Below are 25,831 nucleotides of genomic sequence, written 5' to 3' on the forward strand. Positions count from 1 at the left end.
TTTTTATTATTTAAGAAAGTAGGCCCTGCCTATATTACCAAAGATATACACAATGCAGATAACATAGTGTTCACTTATTCACGTTATTATATCTCTTTACTTCCCCAAAATATTCACCCAAGGGCTCCTTTGAGTGGTTAGCTCCTCAGTGCATTTTTTCTTTCCTAGATGTCTTTATTGTTTTCTTAATGCCTCAAAATTAATACTATTAATGACTGTAATTATAGGCTCATTGTAAATGAATTAAAACATTACAGAGATATATAATGTAGATAATTTGAATCTTCTTTGCACCCTCCCCCAGATAACCACTGTTTGGAGTTGGTTTTTTTTTTTAAAGAATTTATTATTTGACAGAGAGAGACACAGCGAGAGAGGCAACACAATCAGGGGGAGCGGGAGAAGGAGAAGCAGGCTTCCTGCTGAGCAGGGAGCCGGAGCCCGAGGCAGGGCTCCATCCCAGGACCCTGGGATCATGACCTGAGCCAAAGGCAGCCGCCTAACTACTGAGCCACCCAGGCGCCCCTGTTTGGAGTTTTTTTCCCCTAAAGCATTTAAGAGAAAGTTTAGTTTGCATACTTTCTGTATTGTGTGTTCATTTAAGAGTGGCAGGGGTCGGGGAGAGGGCATCTCTTTTAATGGAATAAATGTTTACTAACAGATTTATAATTACATGTGTATGTGTAGACTTCTTAGCATTTATTTATTTATTTATTTATTTATTTATTTATTTATTTATTTTTTAAAGATTTTATTTATTTATTTGACAGAGAGAAAGATCACAAGTAGGCAGAGAGGCAGGTAGAGAGAGAAGGGGAAGCAGGCTCCCTACTGAGCAGGGAGCCTGATGCGGGGCTCCATCCTAGGACCCTGGGATCATGACCTGAGCCGAAGGCAGAGGCTTAACCCACTGAGCCACCCAGGCGCCCCTATTTATTTATTTATTTATTTATTTGACAGACAGACAGAGAGATCACAAGTAGGCAGAGAGGCAGGCAAAGAGAGAGGGGGAGAAGCAGGCTCCCTAGTGTAGGGGGGTGAGATCTCCTTGAATGTAGTAGGATAAGCTCGGTGATAGCGTTAAATGCAGGGCACTGTGGAGAGTGGAGCTGAAGAGGGGGTGCCTGACTCACAGGACGTGCCGGGCAATGGGGTCTTACCCATCTTTGTCAGGAGATGGTTGACTTGTGCTGAACTCCATTAATAGAGAGGAGAGGATGAGGAGGGTGTGTGTGTGTGTGTTGGGTGGGTGGTCAGCAGCGAAGAGGAAGACTTGCTTTGGACATGGGGAGTGGAGGTGCCAGAGAGTCGTAGTTTGGATGATTTCCAGCAGGTAGTTGTCCTTACAGATGTAGGGTCCGGGGGAGAGCGAAAGGCTAGAGTTGAAACCGACAAAAAGTGATGATGAGGTGGAAACTCCGGAGCAGATCGTCAGTGGACCGGGAGTGCGCTGTGCGTGGCGAGATCCGAAGAGGCTTCACGGAGGAGGCGGGCTTTGAGCTGAGCGCTCAAAGACATGAAGGCTACGGGTAGGCGCAGATGAAAGGAGAGGACAAGCCAAGTCACAGTGATTGGTGGGGACGGGACAAAGGCCACACAAGTTCGATGCCGTGCTGTTTCGTGCTTGGTCTGGAAAATACCAGTCAATTTTTTCATTTCTTTCCACGAAGCTCATACTGATGTATAAGCTGAGGAAAGGAGGTTTGTCTTTAAGGAGTTTTTAAAAAAAATGATTCATAGATGAAATGCATCTCTCCTAGAAACAAAACTGTCCATTTCGAGTTTTAAACCTGGCGGCCGCACAACCTTGCAGGTCATCGATGAAGCTGAATCAGGCATGGAACTAAAGGACTCCCGTGATCTCTGTCTACTTACGATTGGGTCAGACGTGTAACACTGAGGTCACTCAAATCAACTGTAATTGTGACCGACTCATTCATGGTAGCCTTGGGTACCTCCCGCTCATTTAGGCCGACTTTGCCCATTCCTTTGTGTTGTCTTAAAAACAAAAGCAACCAACCCTAGCTCTGGGCAAACACTGGCCCTGCAGATTGCTGGGCTGTGGGAGTGCTGTGCACAGTTTCCTTCCCTTGAGCCTGTCGCCTGACAAGAGCACTTTGTGCTCTGGTAAATGCCCTCGGGGAGTGGCATTTTAAGTTTTAGATCCCGCTGTAGCTTTTGTCTAGGAGGTAATTATGGCCAAAGCCCTGGGGGCAGCTTCTTCCCTCTGTTCAGGACCAGGCTGGTTTCAGAAGTCTCGTGGAGCCACCAATCTCCTACTGTAGAAAGTTCAGAAATGGCATATTTGAGTATGTCACGCACGCACATGTGTAACTCCTTTCAACGTGAGCTTGAGGCTGAAGGTAGCGTAGGTTTTTGTGACCATGAGGGTAAAAGCCTCCCACCAAGGATGGTGGAACCTGGACGGTGGTGACGTTATGAAGCCGTCGTTCCCAGTCCTGCTTGCGTACCTCTCGATTTCTTGTTACATGAGAAGAATAAACCCTAATGTGAACAAAAGTATTTTTTCTGAAAGATTTTGTTTCATGAAAAATACATGTATGAATAAATTAGTCATGATATAAGCTACAGAAGCTTTCTTAAGGGCCTTTGCTCCTCTGTGTGGGTCAGATACGTTATAAATAAGAAAGTTAGCCACTGATACAATTTTCAGTCCTTTACTTAAAAATCAGCGGTGAGGGCGCCTAGGTGGCTCAGTGGGTTAAACCTCTGCCTTCAGCTCAGGTCATGATCTCAGGGTCCTGGGATCGAGTCCCGCATCAGGGTCTCTGCTTGGCAGGGAGCCTGCTTCCTCCTCTCTCTGCCTGCCTCTCTGCCTACTTGTGATCTCTCTCTGTCAAATAAATAAATAAATTCTTTAAAAAAAAATCAGCCGTGACCTATAAAGTAACATGTTATTTATACCTTAGAGAAATTTCTGCCAATGCATCAGGAACATGGTGACTTTTCTCTCTTTTTCATTTTTGTTTTTGTTACTTAGGGAAGAGCTAAGGGTTCTTTCTGTTAACTTGGCGTTAAAATTTTCCTGGCAGTTTCCATGCCAAGGAAGCATTGAAGCAAGTATGATCAGAACAGATATTTTAGGCAAATTCTGTCTTCTGCCACTGGTTCAGTGAAAGGGTCATTAAATCCTTCTTCTAAAACTACTTATTACCAGGTAAATATAGATATCAAATGTGGAGATTAGGTAGCATTCTAATTAAATTTGTATTAAGGCAGATTAAGAAATGGCTCTTCCTACTGATTATAAACCAAAACTAGGATTGAGCTTTATATTTAGATTTCCTGTTGTAGTCCCCTGGGTATGTCCCATGGATGTTTTGTATCCAGAGAAACTAGTTGTCACTAGATGTCTTTTTGTCCAGTGTCCACCACAGGCAGTAGGATTGGGTGCACCAGCAAGGGAGGGGAAGGAACCCGAGGTTAGTTGGAAAGGGATCTTTATATCAGGATTAGGAGGGTTTCTTAGGGCTCTGTCTGTGTGATTTGCTGCTGTTCGAGTTCTCATATGCCGGATAACCCATTTGAATTCTTCTCTACGCTGAGTGGTATCAGTGACGGGATTGGATTGAGGAAGAGCGGTGAGAGAGACCACCTTGCCTTGTTCCTGACCTTAGTGGCGAATGCTCGGCCTTCCGTCTTGCGCCATTTCTCTTAAACGCTAGCAATGGGTTTGGGGTAGATGTTCTTTATTGACTTGAAGGTGTTCCACTTCATTCCTGTTTTGGGGGACTCGGGGACGTGGGAGTTTTGTTCCCCTTGAGTGAGTGTTGAGTTCTGTCAAGTGCTTTTTCCACATTGATTGATATTATTACCATGGGATGTTTCTTTTTAGAGTATTGATATTGTGGGTCACGTTGATTGATTTTTGAATATATAGCCAACCTTGCATCCATGGGATGAGTTCCGTGGTCTACAGTGCTTTAAAAATATTGCTGAATTTTATTTGCTAACATTTTGTTAAGGGTTTCTACATCTATATTCATGAGGGCCATTGGTCTGCAGTTTTCTTTTTTTAGACTCTCTGTCTGGCTTCAGGATCAGTGTGAGAGTGACTTTATAAAATGAGTTGGAAGGTTATCACTCCTCTCATTTTCTCTAAGACATCATGAAGAATTGGTATTGCCTCTTCCAGAAACATTTGGTAGCATTCTCCGGTGAAACCATATAGGCCTGGAGAGTTCTTTTTCGTGAGTTTTAAATTTAGAAATTCAATTTCCCTAATAGTTACAAGGCTCCTCAAATGGTCCACTTCCTATTGGGTAAGTCGTGATAGTTCTTGTTTTCTGAAGAGTCGGTCCATTTCACATCTAATTATCGAATGTCTATGTGTAGAGTTGCTCGGAGTATGGCTTTATCATCTTTTTGATATCTCCAGGGGCTGTAGTGATATCCTGTTTGACTCCTGATATTGGTAATTCATGTCTTCTCTCTCTTTTTTTTTCCCCTCTGTCAGTCTTGCTAGAGGTTAGACAATTTTACTGATCTTACCAAAGCACCAGCAATGTCTTCACATCAAGTTCGGCCACCCAGGAATCTCCAGACCGGCCACTTCCTTCCTTTCGATTCATGTCTCTCCATTCTACTTGAGATAGTTAACATTTTGTTTCAACTGCCATCACCCATTCCCGTGGCCCTTCCTTCCCTCTTCTGTTTCTTGGCAGGCTCTCCATTACTGTTTACCTTCCTTTTCAGCCTGGCTTTTGGAAGGTGACCACATCTTGCTGGTATCTCCAAAAGGTCTCATTTTTATCAAGACTGGCTTACATCATCGCACAAAGTTTCTGTGCGTTCTAAGTAGAACCATTATCGCTACACTAGAGAAAACTTGCTTGATAAAAAACCCAAAAGAACCTGGTAATGGTCACTTTTGAGTATGTCTAAGAGTACAGCACCATGGTGGACTGGAAGTGCAGTGTCTGGTTCAAGTCCTGGCTCAGCCCCTGACAGTCTCAGATATAGGCATGGTGCCTCCGCGTTGCTCTGCTTTGCCCAGTTAGGCCCCGTGAAGCCACCAGGTAGATCTGAGATCTTGAAATAGCGTAAAACTCCCAGAAACTGGCTATGCCCCACTTGTCATCACTTGGAAGTGACAAAATTGGCCCAGATTGCTGCCTTTTGGTCTTATTTTCACTCTACCCAGCATGGCCCAGCTGGACGATTCACTGTCACAGGAACAGTCCTTCCTTGAGCATTGCTGTTTCTATAGCTGTGCTTCTGGAATCTTCCCTGCCTGGAAAACTCTTCTACTATTTTCTCTCCTGGTTTGAATTCTCACCACCCTCCAGGACTAGATCAAGTGCCCCCATAAGGTGCCTGGGTGGCTCAGTCAGTTAAGCATCTGTCTTTGGCTCAGGTCATGATCCCAGTGTTCTGGAATCAAGCCCTGCATCAGGCTCCCTACTCAGCGGGGAGTCTGCTTCTTACTTTCCCTCTCTCCCTCCCCCCACATGTGTTCTTTCTCTCACTTGCTCTGTCTCTCTCAGATAAATAAATAAAATCTTTTAAAAAAGTGCTCCCTGCCTAGCAAAGTCTTCCCTGACCATCCCAGCTCAAACTCATGGTCGCTCTGAAGTCCCATAGGAATCACTGCCAGTGCCATCAACCGAAGCCTTCAATAGCTTTCTGTCTGGACATCATATGGGTCAGGAGTGCAGGCTGTTCTTCAAGCACATACCTGGGCTTCAGTCTTGGCTCTGCCATTCCAAGATATGTGCCCTTGGGCAACTGACTTCATCTCCCTGACCTCAGTGACCTCTTCTGCAAAATGAGATCCTCTCTGCCTGACAGGGCTATTGTGAGAATCAAATAAAATGTCTTAAAAGCTACTAAGTACCAAATAAATATAAAGGATTTTTAAAAAGATTTTATTTATTTATTTGGCACAGAGAGACGCAGAGAGAGAGGGAACACAAGCAGGGAGAGTGGGAGAGGGAGAAGCAGGCTTCCTGCTGAGCAGGGAGCCTGAGTGGGCCTTGATCCCAGGACCCTGGGACCATGACCTGAGCTAAAGACAGACACTTAACGACTGAGCCACCCAGGCGCCCAAGGATATTTTTAAAAATGAGTATTCAGTTAATTAACATAGAACGTATCATTGGTTTCAGAGGTAGAGGTCATCTTATATAATACCCAGTGTTCATTATATCACATAAAGGATATTTTTAATATAATAATAATTAAAAGCCAAGGATAGATGAGAAAATATTCATGAAATAACATTGTGCTAGGCGAATTACAGAGGAGCACTTGGCTGGCTCATTTGGTAGAATGTGCAACTCTTAATCTTGGGATCTTGACTTCAAGACCCACCTTGGGAACAGAGATCGCATAAAAAAAATTAAAAAAAAAAGGTTGTTAGGAGAATTACAAAACTGTAAGTAAAATAAGAAAGATTCCTGGGTGTGTGTGTGTGTGTGTGTGTGTTCACAGATACATATACAAAAAGAGTAGGAGGCATATTTTATAATATCACTCTAATGATGGTTAGCTCTGAGTGATGGGCTAATCATTGGTTTTTATTTTCTTTTCTAAAATTTGCATTTTTTAGGGTGGGACTGTAATAGATTTAAAACTAGAAAGCATTTTTCAAAAAGGAAAATCAAGCATGATGATATCTTATTGTTTGGTTATTTAAATATACTCTGCCATGCTTCAGAACAAGTTTAAAGCGTCATATAATACAGGAAGATAGAAATGGAACATACAACAAAGTGAGCAAAGGAGAAAATGAGGATAGGATAGGATAGGTCTTGTATTTATCTTAAGTGTTTTTTTTAAAGGAAGAATGTATTAAGATGTCTCTTAGTCATGAGTTTGAAAGGTAAGAGTAACTTCGTAAAAGAAAGCATTTTATCACTGAGTGTCATGATATTAAAATGATACATCAAAGAATCAAGAATTTCCTGCTAGTTTTCAGTGTGTTAGAGATTCTGATTATTATATTTTTGGCACAGTAGAGAGCCCCAACAAAGGATGGTTGCTATTCTCTGTATTATATTATACTCGTATAATAACTTACAAGTTGTAGGGGCTCCTGGGTGGCTCAGTGGGTTAAGCCTCTGCCTTCGGTTCAGGTTATAGTCTCGGGGTCCTGGGATCGAGCCCCACATGGGGCTCTCTGCTCAGCAGGGAGCCTGATTCCCCCCTCTCTCTCTGCCTGCCTCTCTGCCTACTTGTGATCTCTCTCTCTCAAATAAATAAAAATCTTTAAAAAAAATAACTTACAAGTTGTAAATATGTATATTTGGTTAGCGTTGGCTTTGCTTATCTGTTTTGAGTAAGTTGAGTGGAGAGACAGACTCCAGTAAATAAACATGGCCAAGTGGAGAGAAATTCTTGCCCTGGCCCTGCCACTCATTAGCTAGGCTTGGTTGTTTTGTTTTTTTTTGATATAAATTCCATTAGCTATCATTAGTATTTGATATAATCGATGATTCATCAGTTGCATATACCACCCAGTGCTCATCACACCACGTGCCCTCCCCAATGTCCATCACCCATTACCCACCTCCCCTCCAGCAACCCTCAGTTGTTTCCTGGAGTCAACTCAGGGATTGAGGGGGCCTAGACAAGGTCTAACTTGGACCATCTAGAGTTTAGTCAAGTTAGAGTTTTACTTGTCGAGGAACGTACATTTCCACTTATCCTTCCATTCGACAATATTTATAGTAGGCTAGTTGACCGACATTGTAAAAGTGTTCCTCTTAAGCCTTCTATGTTATTAACATAATTTAAATGTCTTTTTTTGCAGAGAGACCTCTGTCCCCCAAGGCTGTCAAAGGATTTGAAACTACTCCACTTACCAAGAACTATTATACTGTGGTGAGTGTTCAGATCATAACCAAAGAGTTTCTTGCCTGTCTCTATGGAATCTTTTCACTGGCTGAGCCACTGATGTGTTGAGGTGACATGGGAGACTGGGTAAGCTATTGCAAGGGTCTGATGTCTGCTTATAGGCCTCAGACAGATGGCTAGAAGTTTTGCCTTCACTGTACTGTAAGATTCAAAGGTAGTGCAAAGATGGAGAGCAAGGTCCATTAAACAGTGCCAAAAGAGAAATCGGTTCACATGGGGGCGTTACAGGGAAATTCGGAAGGTAGATGTAGCCTTACCAGATACTTAGAAGGTGAATTCCCAAGTTCCTCTAAGCAGTAAATTTTAAGTGGTTACATACTGTGATTTTATTTTAGAATCAATCAATGTGTTATGATGTCCTCGGAAATGTATCAACCTTGTGTTCGAGGACAGCCTGAAGGGAAGACTGCCCTTTGGCACAGAGGGAGGAATGGCATGGCTCTGGCTTGAACACAGATATGTCAAAATCTATTAGCTATAAATAGGGCCTGGGCAGGATTCAAAATAAGTTCCCATTTGAAAAAAAAAAAATCACGTTATTCTCCTTAATCTCTCTGCTTTCCTTCATGTCTCCTTTCCAGACTTGGCCTAATCACTAATGAAAAGGTCGAGCCATCCTAACCTCTAAGTTTTCCTGTCTGGTAGCTTTGTCATCGTCTGCCAGCTCGGCTGAAATAGTGTCACTTTTCACCCAGTGTTGGATGTGCGTTGGGATGGCATCCTCCTTTCCTTTTGCTCATGGATAGTTTTTAAACATCTCTATATGTTTTCAAAAGACAGAATACCGCTCTTTAGTGAGTTTGCTCCACAATGATGACATGAGCAGTAGTTGGTGTGAAAACCCAGGAAGGAGCTTGCTTCATAGGTGACATGGACAATAATTGTAGGTGACAGTTTTATCACTGTTTTTCTTCTTACATTTCTGAGGTTAAACTATATTACCCAACAGAGCCGGGCTCCCTTCTCCCTTCCTCTGTGACCATTTCTTTTAGTTTCCAGGTGACCTCCAGTGATTTATTTTTTTTTGAAGATTTTATTTATTTATTTGAGAGAGAGAAAAAGAGAGAGAGAGCATGAGCCAGAGGGGAGGGGCAGAGGGTGTGGGACAGAGAGAGAATCACAAGCAGAGTCCCCATTGAGCACAGAGCCCAGTGGCGGGCTCCATCCCATGACCCTGCAGTCATGACCTGAGCTGAAATCAAGAATCAGAAGCTTAACCACCTGAACCACCCAGGCGCCCTGCGAGCTCCGCCCCCAGCTCCCGCCGCCCCAATGATTTAATTTTTAAAGAAAGAATGCTGTCAAATATGGTAGATGAAAATATTACCATAGCTGCTTCTCCCTGCTTTGGAGCTGTCTCTGCCTCTGCTGAGTCTACCAATTTAATATTTCAAGTTTTTTATTTAAATTCCAGTTAGTGAACGTACAGTGTATTATTAGTTTCAGATGTACAATTTAGTGAATTGTATGGTATCTACCTTTCTCTATGTCACCTAACATAATACTCTCTAGTGCCATCCATATTGTGAATGACAAGATTCCTTCTTTTTTGTGGCTGATTAATATTCCTCTTGTGTGTGTGCGTGCACGTGTGCGTGTGTGTGTGTCTCAAAAAGTTAAAAATAGAACTACCTTATGACTCAACAGCCACACTACTAGGTATTTACCCAAAGAATATGGGAACACTAATTCAGCTTAACTGACTGAGCCTCCCAGGTGCCCCTTGCCTCTCTGATTCGAAAGGGCCTTCTGTAAATCTTATGTACAAATTCTGGATGTCCTGCAGTCTGTATCTCCCACCTCCTGTTGGAGTTCACGTGCATCACTTCTAGGTCCTTACTGCTATAGAAACAATTCTGAAGCGAGCATTGTATACATAGGACTTTGGCAAACTATATCAAGATGTATAGAGTGGATTCCTAGAAGTTAAATTGTCCAAAGGCCTGAGAACCAGGAGAGCCAATAATGGTGTAAGTTCTAGTCCAAGGGTAGGAGAAGACTGATGTTTCAGCTCAAGAAGTCAGGCAGAGAAAACGATTCTCCCCTCCTCTGCCTTTTGGTTCTATTCACGCTCTCAGCAGATTGGATGATGCCCAGCCGCACTGAGGTGGGCCGTCTGTTTTACTGCCTCTCCCAGTTCGAAGGCTCATCTTTTCTGGAAATGCACTCACAGACATACCCAGAAATAATGTTTAAGTTGGGTACCTTGTGATCCAGTGAAGTGACATGTAAAATTAACCATTACGGGGCACGTGGGTAGCTCCTATGGTTAAGCATCTGCCTTTGGCTCAGATTGTGATCTCTGGGTCCTGGGATCGAGCCCCATGTCGGATGCCTGGCTCAACGAGGGGTCTTCTTCTCCCTCTGCCTCTCCCCCTCCTGCTCATGCACGCTCTCTCTCTCTCTCTCTCTCAAATGAATAAATTTAAAAAATCTTAAAAAAATAAAATTAAATTAACCATACATCCTATGAACTTGGGCAGGATAAAGACTTCTTGAATTGGCAAGTCTGTGGATATTATCTCCCCCTTTTCAAGTTTCCATGGGATCGTCTGTTGATTTCTGCCCCATTCAGTCCTTGATGCAGTCTGGTGGCACATCAGTGTGTCCGACTGCGGCTGGGCCACTCCTGGCCTGCTGCTCTGAATGGGTATTGAGCTCGTGCTGCCCCTGACCTTGGTTCCTTCCACGTGCTCAAGATACACTGCCATTTGTTGAACTTTTTTCACCATTGCAAAACAGTATCATTTTTCTATTCATTGTGTTTCTGATAATCTTATCGTGCTCCTTAGCTTTCGTTGCCCATCATAACTTAAGGTTATGTGCCAGGAAGTATTTAAAAATAAAGCAACGAGAAAGGAAAATGGCAACAGTGTGTGGGGAGGGATGCTCATTTTTTTTAAAGATTTTATTTATTTATTTGACAGAGATCACAAGTAGGCAGAGAAGCAGGCAGAGAGAGAGAGGAGGAAGCAGGCTCCCTGCTGAGCAGAGAGCCCGATGCGGGGCTCAATCCCAGGATCCTGGGATCATGACCCGAGCCAAAGGCAGAGGCTTCAACCCACTGAGCCACCCAGGTGCCCTGGGAGGGATGCTCATTAGCTCCGTTATCAACTGTTATCAACCTCCAATATATATACTTTTTATTCGTCAGTTGTACCTCAGTAAAACTGAAAAAATAGAGACCAGAAAAAGGAGTCTAAGTGGCTTCATTATCAGGCTTAATTTTATACACAACCCCTAGGTCTTGGCAGCCACGGCCCCGCTGGGAAGGCAGGACAGACGTGATAGTGTAAGCCACTTGGCAGAGAACGATGAAAGTTACGAACTGTCCTAAGATGGCTTTCTCAAAATGTGGTTGAGGGATCCTGGCCTCCGAAGTCCCCCGGGAAGCTTGTGCAGCTGTCTGGGCCCCACACCTGACTTGCTATACCTCAGAATCTCTGGCCCCAGATCACAGGAAACTGCATTTTAAACAACACCTTCAGCCCCTTCCTCACCCCCCCCACCCCAGGTGAGTCTGAAGCTCACTAAGCTGCCATTTGGAGAACGAGTAAAGGGAAAGGGTTCAGTGGAAGATGGGCTTCCAACGCGCTAAGACTTAGATAAGCAGAAAGGAGCTGGAAGGGGGTTCGGGCAGGGTGGTGGGGGCACCATCTGGGCAGCCCCCCGGGCGAGAGTGTGCACACCTGCAGTCCACCGCAGCAGCGATGGCCCGCATTTTTTTTCCCCTGACTTTCTTCCACTGCATTGTAACTTGTGCCAGATGCCTGAAGGGTGTGTCTTAAAGAACCTGCATCCGGTAGGAAAGATGGGAAGTGGGTGGCATGTTAGAGCGCAGAAAAATCCCACGAAACCTCCTGCAGTTTCTGCTCTCCCCACGCACCTGTTGCTTACTCCATTCTCTCTCTTACTCATCTGTCTGCCCACTTGTCCCCACCCTGAATTTTCTCTCCCTTTCTCTAGTGCTTACCCACCTGCCCCCACTTTTTTAAGGCTTTATTTTATAGAGAAGTTTGGGGTTCACAGCAAAATTGAGTGGAAGGTACAGGGATTTCTCATGTACCGTCCTCCCCAGCCCCTGCCCCAGCCACACTCATGCACAGTTTTGCCTACTATTGGCATCTCCCACCAGAGGAGGGATTGGCGACAACTGAAGAATTGTTATTCTTTAATGTCCATAGTTCACATTAGGGTTCACTGGTGGTGTGGAGTGTCCCCCATATCCCGTGTACTTTTTCACCTACCCCCTTTCCTGCCTTACTCATCCGTACACAGTTGAGCCTTGAACAACTCAGGGCTTAGGGGCGCTGACCCCCTTTCGCTGGCGCACCATTGAAAACCCATGTATAGCTTTCGACTCCCCAAGAACTTAATTGATAGCCTGCTGGTCACCAGAAGCCTCGCCGAGAACACGAACAGCTGATAACCACCTATTTTGTATGTCACGTGTGTTATATGCGATGCTCTCACAGTACAGTAAGCTAGAGAAAAGGAAGTGTTTTTTTTTTTTTTAAGATTTTATTTATTTGTTTCACAGAGAAAGACAGCGAGAGAGGGAACACAGGCAGGGGGAATGGGAGAGAGAGAACCAGGCTTCCCACTGAACAGGGAGCCCGATGCGGGGCTCGATCCCAGGACCCTGGGATCATGACCTGAGCCAATGGTAGACGCTTAACAACTGAGCCACCCAGGCGCCCTTAGAGAAAAGGAAATGTTATTAAGAAAATCATAATGAGGAAGAAAAAATACCTTTACAGTACTGTACTGTATTTATTGAAAAGAATTCGCATCTAAGTGGACCTGCGAGCTTCCGACCTGTGTGGCTCGAGGGTCAGCTGTTCATCGTCCATCTGAAGGCCAGAGGTAGAGGTGGTGACAGGATTTGCTGAGTCTGCTGAGAGGGAGCTAGTGCTGCTTGGTTCCGGGAAGCCCAGGACCTGGAGGTGTGAAACCAGCCACACCACTCCAGTGTGAGCGAGGAGGCGCTAGTGGCATGTAAGATGGCGCCTTCTTCCGTCCCACAGGGCTTTGTCAACATGACCTCATTTTCACAGGCATCGTAGTTATCTGGGAATTCCTGTAATATGATGCCTTGGCTTCGATTTAAGGTTTCCTGAGGCCACTAGAGTCCCCCTTGATCGTGGGACACTTCTCTGTTTTCAGCCTTTGTTTGTGGATTTTCGCCTCTTAAAAGAATTCCTTCATACTTGATGACTCTTTCCTTTTGGAAGAAGGAGTTATAAAAATGAACTCACTCTCAAGTCTTTCCAGGAAGCGTGGGAAATATATTTTACTGGAAAATCAATAGCCTGGGATAGAGGTACAAAAGGCCTCCACCTCTGTGTATGGCTTCTCACCGTCTGTCTTACTCTGAATTTGGTCAGAGGTTCATGGAGCAAAAGGATACTCAGTTGTCCTTGGGAAGACAGAGTCAGGGAGGCAAAGGCAGTGTCTGGGTGCAGCCTATTTTAGTAAGTTTGAATGGATTTCATCTCGATCAAACCGTACTGCTCGGAAGCTGGTCGGCTTGCCAAACCCCTTGCCTTCTGACTCACCACTGAGGCCTTCTGTTTGGGAACACACAGCCTCCTCTGTCTGCTTCCCTTTTTATACTTCTACAGGAGATGCCCTGTGGCCTACAAAATAAAGAACCAGTGTCAGAAGTTCATCAGTTGGTCCTTTGAGATTGAGGAGAGCAATAAAGGCCTAAATGAATTTGGGAAAGAATCCCAAGCATCCACCCAGATGAGCATTTCTACTAATCAAATCATAGCAAAGGCAGCGCTGTTTAGTATGTTACCGTTCAAATTCAAATTTTTTTTTTTGCGTTACTTAATGAAGGATTCATTGACCACCTTTGTCAGTTTAGTTCTAAAGATTTTATTTATTTATTTGACAGACAGAGATCACAAGTAGGCAGAGAGGCAGGCAGAGAGAGAGAGAGGAAGAAGCAGGCTCCCTGCTGAGCAGAGAGCCCGATGCGGGGCTCGATCCCAGGACCCTGGGATCATGACCTGAGCCGAAGGCAGAGGCTTAACCCACTGAGCCACCCAAGTGCCCCAAGTCAGTTTAGTTCTGTAAGGTCAGCATTCAGCCATCTTCAAAACTCACTGCAGTGTGAGTTAACCGGTTTAGCTCTCTGAACTCACTCCCAGGCAGCAGGAGGTGTCTGCGTGCTTAACTCACCTTTGCCTACGTGGGTCCCGGGCTAGTGGGTCCAACAAGAACGGGACTCCTGCAAAGCGTGCTGCCTCACCTAGCAAACCAACCCGCTGCAGCAGGACAGTCCATACCCTTCTTGCAAAATCTTACCGAGTTCTTTTTCTTTTCTTTGCAAAATCTTAGTGATCACTTTTTTTTTAAATTTTTTATTTTTTTATTTATTTATCTGACAGACAGAGATCACAAGCAGGCAGAGAGGCAGGCAGAGAGAGAGAGAGAGGAGGAAGCAGGCTCCCTGCTGAGCAGAGAGCCCGATGTGGGGCTCGAACCCAGGACCTGGGATCATGACCTGAGCCGAAGGCAGAGGCTTTAACCCACTGAGCCACCCAGGCGCCCCCGATCACTTTTTTTTTTTTAAAGATTTTTATTTTATTTATTTGACAGACAGAGATCACAAGTAGGCAGAAAGGCAGGCAGAGAGAGAGGAGGAAGCAGGCTCCCCACTGAGCAGAGAGCCCGATGTGGGGCTCGATCCCAGGACCCCGAGATCATGACCTGAGCTGAAGGCAGAGGCTTAACCCACTGAGCCACCCAGGCGCCCCTTAGCGATAACTTTTAAAGGAGCCCCGGCTCATAGCATTTTAAAGGAAATGGACATAAGAATGCTGTTACAGTGGTGAGAGGGAGGTCGGATTAAAGCAGTGTTGTTTGGGGACGCCTGGGTGGCTCAGTTGGTTAAGCAGCTGCCTTCGGCTCAGGTCATGATCCCAGCGTCCTGGGATCGAGTCCCACATCGGGCTCCTTGTTCTGTGGGGAGCCTGCTTCTCCCTCTGCCTCTGTCTGCCTGTGCTCGCTCTCTCTCTCTCTCTGACAAATAAATAAATAAAATCTTTAAAAAAAAAAACAGTGTTGTTTGTTTTAAAAATCACATTGTATGATGTAAATAATGTCTGACTTTGCTAATTTAAAAACTCCCTTGAGGCAGTGAATGACTGGGTCTAGTTTGATTTTTTTTTTACTTTGTTTTCCTTGTTTCCAGCAGACATTATAATTTGGGTAGGGTGACAGTTAGAGGCAACAGTGCTCAGAAGGAGGGTGAGTTTGTGGGATGGCTGGTTTCCAGACTTGGTCTTTTCAGAAAAATGTGAACAAAGGGAGATGATTAGATGACTTCATTCCTTCCTGAACACGAGCAGGAAGGCAGGCCACCATCCTTTTCCCCGTCCTCAATACAGATACTATAGGCAAATAATGCTGTTAATAAAGCAGTCTGCATATGTTTTACCTCCTCCTTAATAAAAGGCAATACTACTGCATTCTGGTGCGGTTCTCCCAATTTCTTAGACTATGGAATGAATATCAGTGCTGAGCATGAATGTAGGTGATGAGCTGAGGCATGGCAGTGAGTAGCGGCCCAGCTGGGCAGGGAGCCCTGTGATGGACAGATTCAAGGTTGGAAGGCTGCTCTCCTGGATGAGGACTTGGAGTCCAAGACAAAAACCTGAGGAGGGGAGCCTGAGTGGCTCAGTGGGTTAAAGCCTCTGCCTTCGGCTCAGGTCATGGTCTCTGGGTCCTGGGATCGAGCCCCGCATCAGACTCCCTGCTCAGCAGGGAGCCTGCTTCCCTTCCTCTCTCTCCCCCTGTCTCTCTGCCTACTTGTGATCTCTGTCAAATAAATAAATAAAATCTTTAAGAAAAAAACCTGAGAAGTTTCTATTAATGGATGAGAAATGTGTGCTTTGCCTTTTTAAAAAATAGTTTTACTGACATATAATTCACATACCACATAACTCACTATTTTAAACTGTACAATTCACTGATTTTTCTTAAGTTAACAGAGTTTTGTGACAAACACCACAGTCTGGTTTTACAATATATTTTTTAAAGATTTTATTTATTTATTTGGCAGACAGAGGTCACAAGTAGGCAGAGAGGCAGGCAGAGAGAGGAGGAAGCAGGCTCCCTTCCGAGCAGAGAGACTGATGTGGGGCTCAATCCCAGGACCCAGAGACCATGACCTGAGCCGAAGGCAGAGGCTTTAACCCACTGAGCCACCCAGGCGCCCCCCACCCTTTTTTAAAAAGATTTTATTTATCTATTTGACAGACAGAGATCACAAGTAGGCATTTAAAATATTTTCATCACCTGATCACCTCAATAAGAAACCCTGTACCCATAGCAGCAATGTTCACAATAGCCAACCTATGGAAAGAGCTCAGATGTCCATCAACAGATGGATGGACAAAGAAGAGGTGATATCATATGTATTATATATACATAATGTTATATATATTATGTATAATATTCTATATATTCCCATATATAGAATAAAAATATCATACCTCCAATGGAATACTACTCAGCCATCAAAAAGAATGAACTCTTGCCATTTGCAATGACTCTGATGGAACTAGAGTGTATTACACTAAGCAAAATAAGTCAGCGAGAGAAAGACAAATACCATATGATTTCACTCATATGTGGAACTTAAGAAACAAAACAGGTGAACATAGGGTAAGGGAAGGAAAAATAAAATAAGACAAAATTAGACAAACCATAAGAGACTCTTAACTCTAGGAAACAAATAGGGTTGCTGGAAGGGAGGTGGGGGGGGATGGGGTAACTGGGCGATGGGTGTTAAGGAGGACACTTGATGGAATGAGCCCTGGGTGTTATAGGCAACTGATGAATCACTAAAGTCTGTCTCTAAAGCTAATAGTACAATGTATGTTAACTAAATTGAATTTAAATAAAATTTTTAAAAAAGAAGAAACCCTGTACCCATTAGCAGTCACTTCCTCCAGGCCTTGATAGCCACTAATCTACTTTTTGTTTCTATGGATTTTGCCAATTGTGGACATGTCATGTAAACTGAATCATACATAATTTTTCCTCTGTGTCTGGTTTCTTTCAGTTAGCATGTTATTTTCATCGTTTATTCATGTTATAGAATGTACCAGTACTTTCTTTTTATGGCTAAGATTCTATTGTATAGATGTACTAGGTTATGTCTATCCATTCATCAGTTGGTGGACCTTTGGATTGTATCCACTTTTTGGTGGTTATTAATAATGCTCTGTGAAGGTTCATGTGCAGGTTTTTGTGTGGACGTATGTTTTCATTTCTCTAGGAATTGAACTGCTGGGTCATATGGTGAAACTCTATGGCTGTTCAAATTTTTAGCCAACTTTCAAGTAATTATTTTTACTGTTGAGTTTTTAGAGTTCTTTATATATTCTGGACACTAGACCCTTGCCAGATATATGACTTGTAAGTATTTCTCCCAATCTGTGGCTTATCTTTTCACTTTCTCGATAATCTCCTTTGACACACAAAGTTTTAAATTTTTATAAATTCCAGCTTACTTATTTTTTCTCTTGTTGCTTGTGCTTGTTTTTTCTTTTGTTGCTTGGTGTCAAATCCATCGTCGTGAAGATTTCTTCTTTGGTTGTCTTCTAAGGGTTCGGTTGTTTTAACTCTTGAGTCCATGTTGAATTAATTTTTGTATATGTTATAGAGTTGGAGTACAAATTCTTTTGCATGTAGACACCCAGTCGTCCTCACACCATTTGTTGAAAAGATAGTTCTTTCCCTTTTGAAATGTCTTGGTACACTTGTCAAAAATCAGTTGACTGTGGGTTCATTTCTAGACTGTCAATTCTACTCTACTGATACATCTATCCTGTACCAGTACTAAACTGTCTGGTTACTGTAGCTTTGTGATATGTTTTGGAATTGGGAAGTGTACCCTCTACTCTGTTCTTTTCCAGGATTTTAAGAGTTTGTGAAGGACTGATACATATTCTTTCAACTTGTAGAATCAACCAGTAAGGTCTTCTCATCCTGGGCTTTAACTTAGGGGGATTGTTTTGAATGCTTATTCAATGTCTTGTTATATTGTTGAGACTTTCTGTTTCTTTTGTGAGTCAGTTTTGGTAGCTTTGTATCTTTATAGAATTTTCTTTTTACTTTGAGAGGTTGACCTAGAGTTTGCAATGTATATTTAGAACTAGTGCAAAGGGAGCACTATACTGCTTTACAGGTAGCATAAGTACCTTATAATAACAGAGTACTTGTAATTCCTCCCTCCCATCCCTCATATCCTTGCTGTCATTCATTTCATTTATACATAAGCATTATATATATGCCTATCTATAAGCATATCTATCTATCTATATGCTTTTTTAAGATTTTATTTATTTGAGAGAGAGAATGAGGGAGACAGAGCGCGAGGTGGGGAAGGTCAGAGGGAGAAGCAGATTCTCCGCCCAGCAGGGAGCCTGATGCTGGACTTGATCCTGGGACTCTAGGATCATGACCTGAGCAAAAGCAGTCTCCCAACCAACTGAGCCACCCAGGCGTCCCTATATAGCTTTTTTATATATATATATATATATATATATATATATATATATATATATATACTTATCTTAATTATATATATATGTATGTGTGTGTGTGTGTGTGTGTGTGTATATAGATAGATATCTATCTATATATATATATATACATAATTGAATACATTGTGGCTTTTTAAAGACGATTTTATTTATTTATTTGACAGAGATCACAAGCAGGCAGAGAGGCAGGCAGAGAGAGAGGGGGAAGCAGGCTCCCTGCCGAGCAGAGAGCCCGATGTGGGGCTTGATCCTGGGACCCTGGGATCATGACCTGAGCCAAAGGCAGAGGCTTTAATCCACTGAGCCACCCAGGCGCCCCAACCTTTTTCTCCTTCTGATACTCTCTTTAAACGTGTTATCCCACAGTTCGTAGGTATTCTGTAAATTCTTTTCTTTCTGCTTGCTTTTCAGTTTCAAAATGTTCTATCGATATACCCACAAGTTCATTTCTGTTACAGTGTGTTGGATTGCTACCATTTCATTTTCATTCTAAGTATTTCTGTCTTTCTGCTTACAATACCCATCCGTTCTTGTATGTTGTCTACTTTCATCAGAGCTCTTAGCATATCACTCATAGTCCTATTAAAATCCTAGTCTGATAATTCCAGCATTTGTGCCATACTTGACTGTGGTTCCAGTGTTTTCTCTCTCTTTCGACCGTGTTTTTTGCCTTTTAGTATGCCTTGTAACTTTTTGTTGGAGGCCATACATGACATACTGAGTAAAAGGAGCTGCAGTAAGGAGGCCTTTAGTAATATGGTGGTGAGGTGTGGGGGCAGGGGAGGGATTCTGAAATCCAACGATTAGGTCTCCGTCTTTTGGTGAGTTTATGTCTCTCGATTGTGAACTTCACCATTGCTTCTCACGTCGTTTTCCTCCTTCACGCGGGACAGGAAGGCTAGAGGGAGCTGAGGTAGGGTATTTCCCTTCCCCTAGGTAAGTTAGGCCCTGGTAAAAACCTGATAGGTTAGGCTCTGGTAAAATAATTTCTCTCTTGAGGGCAGACCTTGTTAGAATGGAACAGAATGCTCTGGTGTATTTCAAAATGGCTTCCTTTCCTGCTTCTGAAGCAGGAGGGAAATTTTCCTCCTCTCTTCATTGTGACAGCCTGGGAGAGCTGCCAGAGGTACGACAAAAGGTGGGTGTGCTGCCCTGTGACTGGGCCCCCTGGGAGTTTGAACTCTCAGACTCGTCCACACTGTGCCCCCAGTAATTCAGTTACAGCTCAGGTTTTCCTGCCCGGCTCCTGATCTCCGTGGAGGCCTCTGCTCGTGGGTTTCTGCTCCAGCAAGGTTTGATTTTCTGTATCTGCCTGCCTGTCTCTCCACTCGTGGGGGTAGCATTGCCCGCACCCCCCCCCCCCCCCGTGGCCTCAATTCCCTGACAGATATAAGGGAACTCAGGCGGGTGTTTTTTTTCCAGTTAGTTCAGCTATCGACTTACTGTTAGGATGGAGTAATGACCGCCACGCTGCTTAAAGGCTGGACCAGAGACTGGAAGTCCTCTTTCTTCTTTTTCGATATGGACATTTACAGCTATATGTTTGTCTGCTTTAACTGCATCCCAGGAGTTTTTAAATTTTTTTAATTTTAAAAAATTTTTAAAGACTTTATTTATTTACTTGTCAGAGAGAAAGAGAGAGTGCACAAAAGCAGGGGAAGTGGGAGAGGGAGAAGCAGGCTTCCCTGTTGAGCAGGGAGCCCAATGCGGGACTCGATTCCAGGACCCTGGGATCATGACCTGAGCTGAAGGCAGACTCTTAACAACTGAGCCACCCAGGCGTCCCCCATGAGTTTTTAATGTGTTTTCTTTTTTGTTCATCTCAAGACAGTGGCCTATTTCCTTTGTGATGCTTCAGTTTTCTGTGGGGGGGATCATTTCTGTTCTGTCACTAGTTTTAGAGAGCATTAGTGCCTGCAAGCCCCGGGATTTATTGATATTTTCACCTTTTGAGAGTAGTTTCTGAGGAATAGAGGAACTGAAAGGAGACATGAGTGGCTGGGGAGGAGGGGGTATGACTTAAGCCTTTGATTTTGAAGACACGCTGTGGCCTAAACCAGGGATTCTCAACTGGGGCAATACCGTCCTTCAGGTGGCGTTCGGCAGTGTCTGGACGCGTGTTTGGTTGCCCTACGGTGGTGGGGGGGTGCAGCTGGCATGTAGTGGGCCACGGACACTACTCAATGTCCCATAATGCACAGGGCGGCCCTCACAGCCAAGAGTTGTCTGGTCCGAAGTGTCGGCGCCGCCCTGGAGAAACTTTTTTTAACCCTTTCCATTGGTGGGCCTGTTTCCTGCTCACTCAACACCTACCTGTCCAGTGTCTCAGTCCCTCTTCACAATGGTCCCTGAGGTAGGTGAAATGTCACAATCTGAGGTGAGGCAAGTGAAGCCTTAAATCTGTGGCCACCTGTCCATCAGTAGCAGAGCCTGGACGACCCCCCCCCCAAGTCTGGTGGTTCCCCCCAAAGCCCACAGTGACCGAGGCCTCTGCTCGCTTTGTCCTCGCTTTGTCACCTTTCCAAAAGCGGACCATCATGCATTGTCCTGTGAGTCTCTTTCTGGAACCCTGGTTGCCTGAGGGGCTCCTCGCAGCCGAGAATGCTTCACACTGTCCTGTGGTCCTCTATTTAACACCCCCCTCTGCAAACAGAGTGGAAACTCCCCGCAGGCCACATGCCATTGGGCATGGAGTGGGCCTGCAGCACATTTCTGCCGAATGAATGAGGAGCTAGGAGAGAAAATACACCGAAATGTTAGCTTGGCGAGCTCTAGGAGCTTGAAATGTAGGTTGTAGCTACTTCCAGAAGAGGCTGGGGAATGGGGCAGGACCCCCAGACTGGTGGGGCAAGGGACGTTACGTTCTGTACGTTGGTGGTTTTGCCTAGAGGAATTTAATTTGGTTATTTTTCAGAATACCAGTAGGCATTATTCCACTATTAAATTCCTCCCACTGGGGCGCCTGGGTGGCTCAGTGGGTTAAAGCCTCTGCCTTCGGTTCAGGTCATGTTCCGAGAGTCCTGGGATTGAGCCCCACATCCGGGCTCTCTGCTTAGCGGGGAGCCTGCTTCCTCCCCCCACCCCGCCTGCCTCTCTGCCTACTTGTGATCTCTGTCAAATAAATAAAATCTTAAAATAATTAAATTCCTCCCACTTCAGCTTCCTCTTCTCCTTGAATTGTTCATACTGGCACTTTTTACCTTTCCTAAAAGACCGGTTCTAACTCTATGTAATGATTCACTGTGGCCTCGGGTTCTGTCCCCTAAAGCTCTTATCGAAACATAAAGAAAAATCTTTTGTGGTATTGGACCTGTTATTACCCTGACATCGAATCTGTATGTCTTAAGGTAGCTGGTCTCAATGTCTCATCCGTAAAATGGGAATATGATCCTTTGTTAGCTGAGAACTTTCCCTGAGGATAAATGATTTAAAGCCCATGAAAGCATTCCCAGCAGTGCTGTGTAAATGGACAGGTCCTTCCGGTTATGAGTAACTGTGAGAAACTATATTCATAGGAATTATGCAAGATCACCAGTAGTCGTGCAATTATTCGTTGGCTGGAATGAAGTTTGTTATTAGTTTGCATTCAGCTTTTGTGCTTCTTACCTACTGGGGTGCTAGCCTAGTAATTTGCTTGAAACATCTAAAGCTCTATGTTCCCTCTGGCTCTCCTGATGAATACAAGATCTTGACCTTGACCTTTGTTTCTCTACAGGTGTTACAGAACATTTTGGACACTGAAAAGGATTATGCTAAAGAACTTCAGTCTCTGCTTGTCACTTACTTAAGACCCCTGCAGTCCAATAACAAGTAAGATTTACATTTTCAGCCCCTTGCTAAATAAAGCCAGATAACGTCAGCAGCTAGAGTCATTGCTCTCCTGTCACTGAATAATTGATTTTGCCCTTTAGAAGAATTTCCACAGATCACAGGTTGCCAAGAACATGGTCAAGGCAACGGAAATTATACAGGAGGTTGCTGCTGGAGAGCTTGGCTTTCTGTCTTCTCTGGCCGTGGAAGGAATGAGCGAGCACGTCTGCATGTCTGTCTGTCACAATTGTCATCTCGTACATTTTAAAAGCGATGTGTGCAGTTTTACCTTGCACAAAAGGGACCTGCTGGTGTTTTTATGCAGAAAAGCGTGTAAATTGGAAAGTTATGTGCTCCCCCTGACCTTTGCGTGCCGGGGCAGAAACTCTTTCCTATGTTCTGAGAGTGGAAAGAGTGTGGCATTTTGTGAATGTTTGCAAGGCCACTTAGAACTCGAGCTCGCGTTTCCCCAGGCCAAAGAGAATGATAAGAGCTGTTTAAAAACTATTGGCTAATGGCATTTGTTTGCGTTTTTGTTTTAATTGATTACACTTTACTAGGGATTATAATCTAGAAGGCGAATAGAAAATTGTGCCACGGGTACACATACTAGAGGACAAAAGCCTCCCCTTTTCCCTCAGGAAGAGTTTACTCTTGGACTTCAGGCTTAAATAAGTTTAACATATTTTGCGATCCCCCCCCCCCCCCCCCCCCCCCCCCCCGCCCCGCCGACCCCTGCTGAGTTTTCTAAGAGTCAAAATGCGATCAACAACAAAGTCTCTTTTGGTGTTATTATGCAAAACGCGAAGTGAACCCTGTGAATCATACTTCGTAGAGCTGAGTGGAAGGAACCTCAGTGAATCACTGGGTCTAGTCCCCATTGAACAAATGAGAAAAGTGAAGTCCAGAGAGGTTTACCGCTGGCCATGCCCGCCACACAGCCAGTCAGTGGCCAGACTCGACCCAGCCGCCACCTGCTACACCTCCTGCCACCGACTGAAACGCGCCTTCCATTTTGTGGAGGTGACAGGCAGAAACAGGAAACCCAGGTGGTGGCCCTGGGAGGAGAGATGATAAGATTTCAAATGAAAGAGGCAAGGAGCCTGACTCAGAACTCCCCTGATGCCGTATAAATTCAGAACGCAGTCAGGGTCACTTTCCGCCAGGCTGTCTGGCGGACCCCAGAGTGACTGGAGCAAACCAGACTGTTCACCGTCTGATCCTGGGCAGGCCAAGAAAGCCCCCTCTGCGATCAGGTTCACATCGGCCTGCCAGTCAGCTTCTTGGGGCCATGAGAGAGGGAAGTCAGGGAAGCCGGCCGGCTGAAGGTTTCGCTTTTGTCCCCCATGCTGGGGGTTTCCCAGCTTGTGGTTCAGAAGGGCACGACGGCAGAGGAACTGGGCACTTCTGGTGCTCGAGGGGTTACTGGTAATGTTCACGTGGGGCTTCCTTTGCTTTGTCAGCAAAAATTACTCTCTTGGAAACACTCCCCTTGTATTATTACATGAAGAAGAAAGAAGACGTGGCCGCCGCTGGCCTTTTAAATCTTCAGGAAAGGTGTGTGAGAGCATGGACTCTGGAGCTAGAATGTTGTGGTTTAAATCCTGGCTTCACCCTTCCCAGGCTTTGTGATGTTGGGTGATTTGCTTAAACCCTCTGTGTCCAGGCCTCCTTCCAGGTAAGATGGGAGACAACAGCACCTACCTCATGACCTTGTCGTCAGGTTCAACTGAGTTATTTGGGAAACGCCTGTAGGGGTGTTAAGTGCTGGGTGAGTGGTGTTGGCGGTATGTTATCACCTACCATTTGGGAGAGGAAGAATGGAGAAAATTCATCGTACAGGGGCTCTCCATAAAACCATGGTTTTATCAGCCGGCCTTTATTTACTCCATTCCCTTTCACAAACAAACAAACCAGTACTATTTTCTTCTCCTCTACTTCTTCTGATGAAGATTTCCTTTTGTTGATTTATGAGCATTTTAAATCAGGAGAAACTGGATTTTGTGGTTTTCCCCTGTGCCGTCTATGAGCCTATATAATACCTTTCAATTATTCTCCCGGTTCCTCTAGAAGAGAATACTCCAAATTGTTTACATTTATCCCCAGCCGTGATGGATTTTGCCTATTGAGGTACTTAGATATTACACACTTGTTACTCGTCCACTCATCGCTTGTAAAACACCTAAATGTCTTTAATAAACACTTGTTTGCTCTAGATCATTATTCTTATTGTAGAAAAAGGAAATCAAGGAAAGACGCTTTTAAATGTTGTTTAAGACCACAGAGCCGGTGTAAATTAAAAAGCAAAAGTTAAAATGTAGGGATTGCTTCCCTCGTGCCATTGGTCAATTTTTTAGTGGGTTATCAGCTCACCAGACTAGCGATGGGTAACGGGAATCCTCCTGAAGTTCTATCCACTGACACTGTGTATTTTTTTTTTTTTCAGTCTGAGTACTGTGGAGTTTACATCTTTATTGGGGAACTTCGAGGAAATATGCTTGTTTCAGCAGACGCTCTGTCAAGCCTTGGAAGAATGTTCCAAGTAAGTATTGCCCATTGCCCTTAGGATGGCTAGCAACACCGTTTCTTTGGCGTGTTTTCTTTTCCTGCTGGCTGCTGTCTTAGATAGGGATACTTTTAATCTACTCACTTGTTACAGCGTTGATGAACTGTCCCAGTACGGAGAAAAGGCACCAGGGAGAGCCAAACCCCTGGTTGTATATCAGGGCTCTACAAGCAGTAAACCATTTCTGACTTTATTTAAAAATCATTATCGGTTTACTGCTCCTGGTCAATATGAGAGACAAATCAGGTCTCCATCGACCGGGGATGATGCCTGTGACATTGATTCGATGTCTCCTTTTGTACATTGCCAATTACTTGGGAAAGTTAGTCAGGTGATTCATTCAGTTGCATAAGCTGCTTTTTCTCTTTCAATCACACCTGGTAGCTTGTTAACACTTGAAATACACAAAAAGTTGGGGAAGGGAAGTATATCTTGATGAGAACCACAGTACATGTTGGTGGTCAGCTTGGTGGTTGAGGACTGCAGTGATCATCAGGCCATATAGTTCTGTAGCAAGATGAGTTTTCCAAGCACTGTATCTCAGAGAAGTTGGCAACTTTCATTGTCTCCAGGGAAATCTGGGTGACTGCCTGTTTCTCGAGCTTTCTGGGACACAGGCGGTCATCCAGGAAGGAAGATGGTTAAGGCCTGAGGAACCATCCTAAATGCTGTTAGGGATCCAGCTTGTTGATGTGGAAAGATAAGTCACTACGTGAGAAGAACTGATTACAAGCTAGATTTGTAATCTTTGTTTTCCATTTTATCGAGAAACATGTAGAAGGAAGACCAAGGAATATGCCAGAATTATCCTAATAGCTATCTCTGAATGGTGGAATGCTGAGTAATTTTTCTTTCTTGCACTTCTCTGATTTGTCTACAAATGAAAACAGGTGGCTTGTAACTCAAAAAGATTAAAGTCATGAAGCCATCCTGCCTGGCAACCCCCAAGCCACCGAGACTACATAATACTCCTTTGTGGTGTGTCAGTTTGGGGTTTGATTACTTTTGTCTG

At 44.3% G+C, this 25,831-nt stretch overlaps 1 protein-coding gene across 9 annotated transcripts in view; it reads left to right on the forward strand.

The window, feature by feature from the left end:
• The window catches only part of ARHGEF6 (Rac/Cdc42 guanine nucleotide exchange factor 6), a 98,645-nt gene that overhangs the window by 37,470 nt on the left and 35,344 nt on the right, over window positions 1-25,831 (forward strand). For all 9 annotated transcript variants that reach the window (XM_047715549.1, XM_047715548.1, XM_047715547.1 and 6 more), the window contains 3 exons: window positions 7,775-7,845; window positions 22,159-22,253; window positions 24,700-24,795. In XM_047715549.1, the coding sequence (XP_047571505.1) occupies window positions 7,775-7,845; window positions 22,159-22,253; window positions 24,700-24,795 (262 nt within the window). The remainder of the gene's footprint in view (window positions 1-7,774; window positions 7,846-22,158; window positions 22,254-24,699; window positions 24,796-25,831) is intronic.

The sequence above is a fragment of the Lutra lutra genome, chromosome X, assembly GCF_902655055.1.
Source record: "Lutra lutra chromosome X, mLutLut1.2, whole genome shotgun sequence".
Lineage (NCBI taxonomy): Eukaryota > Metazoa > Chordata > Mammalia > Carnivora > Mustelidae > Lutra > Lutra lutra.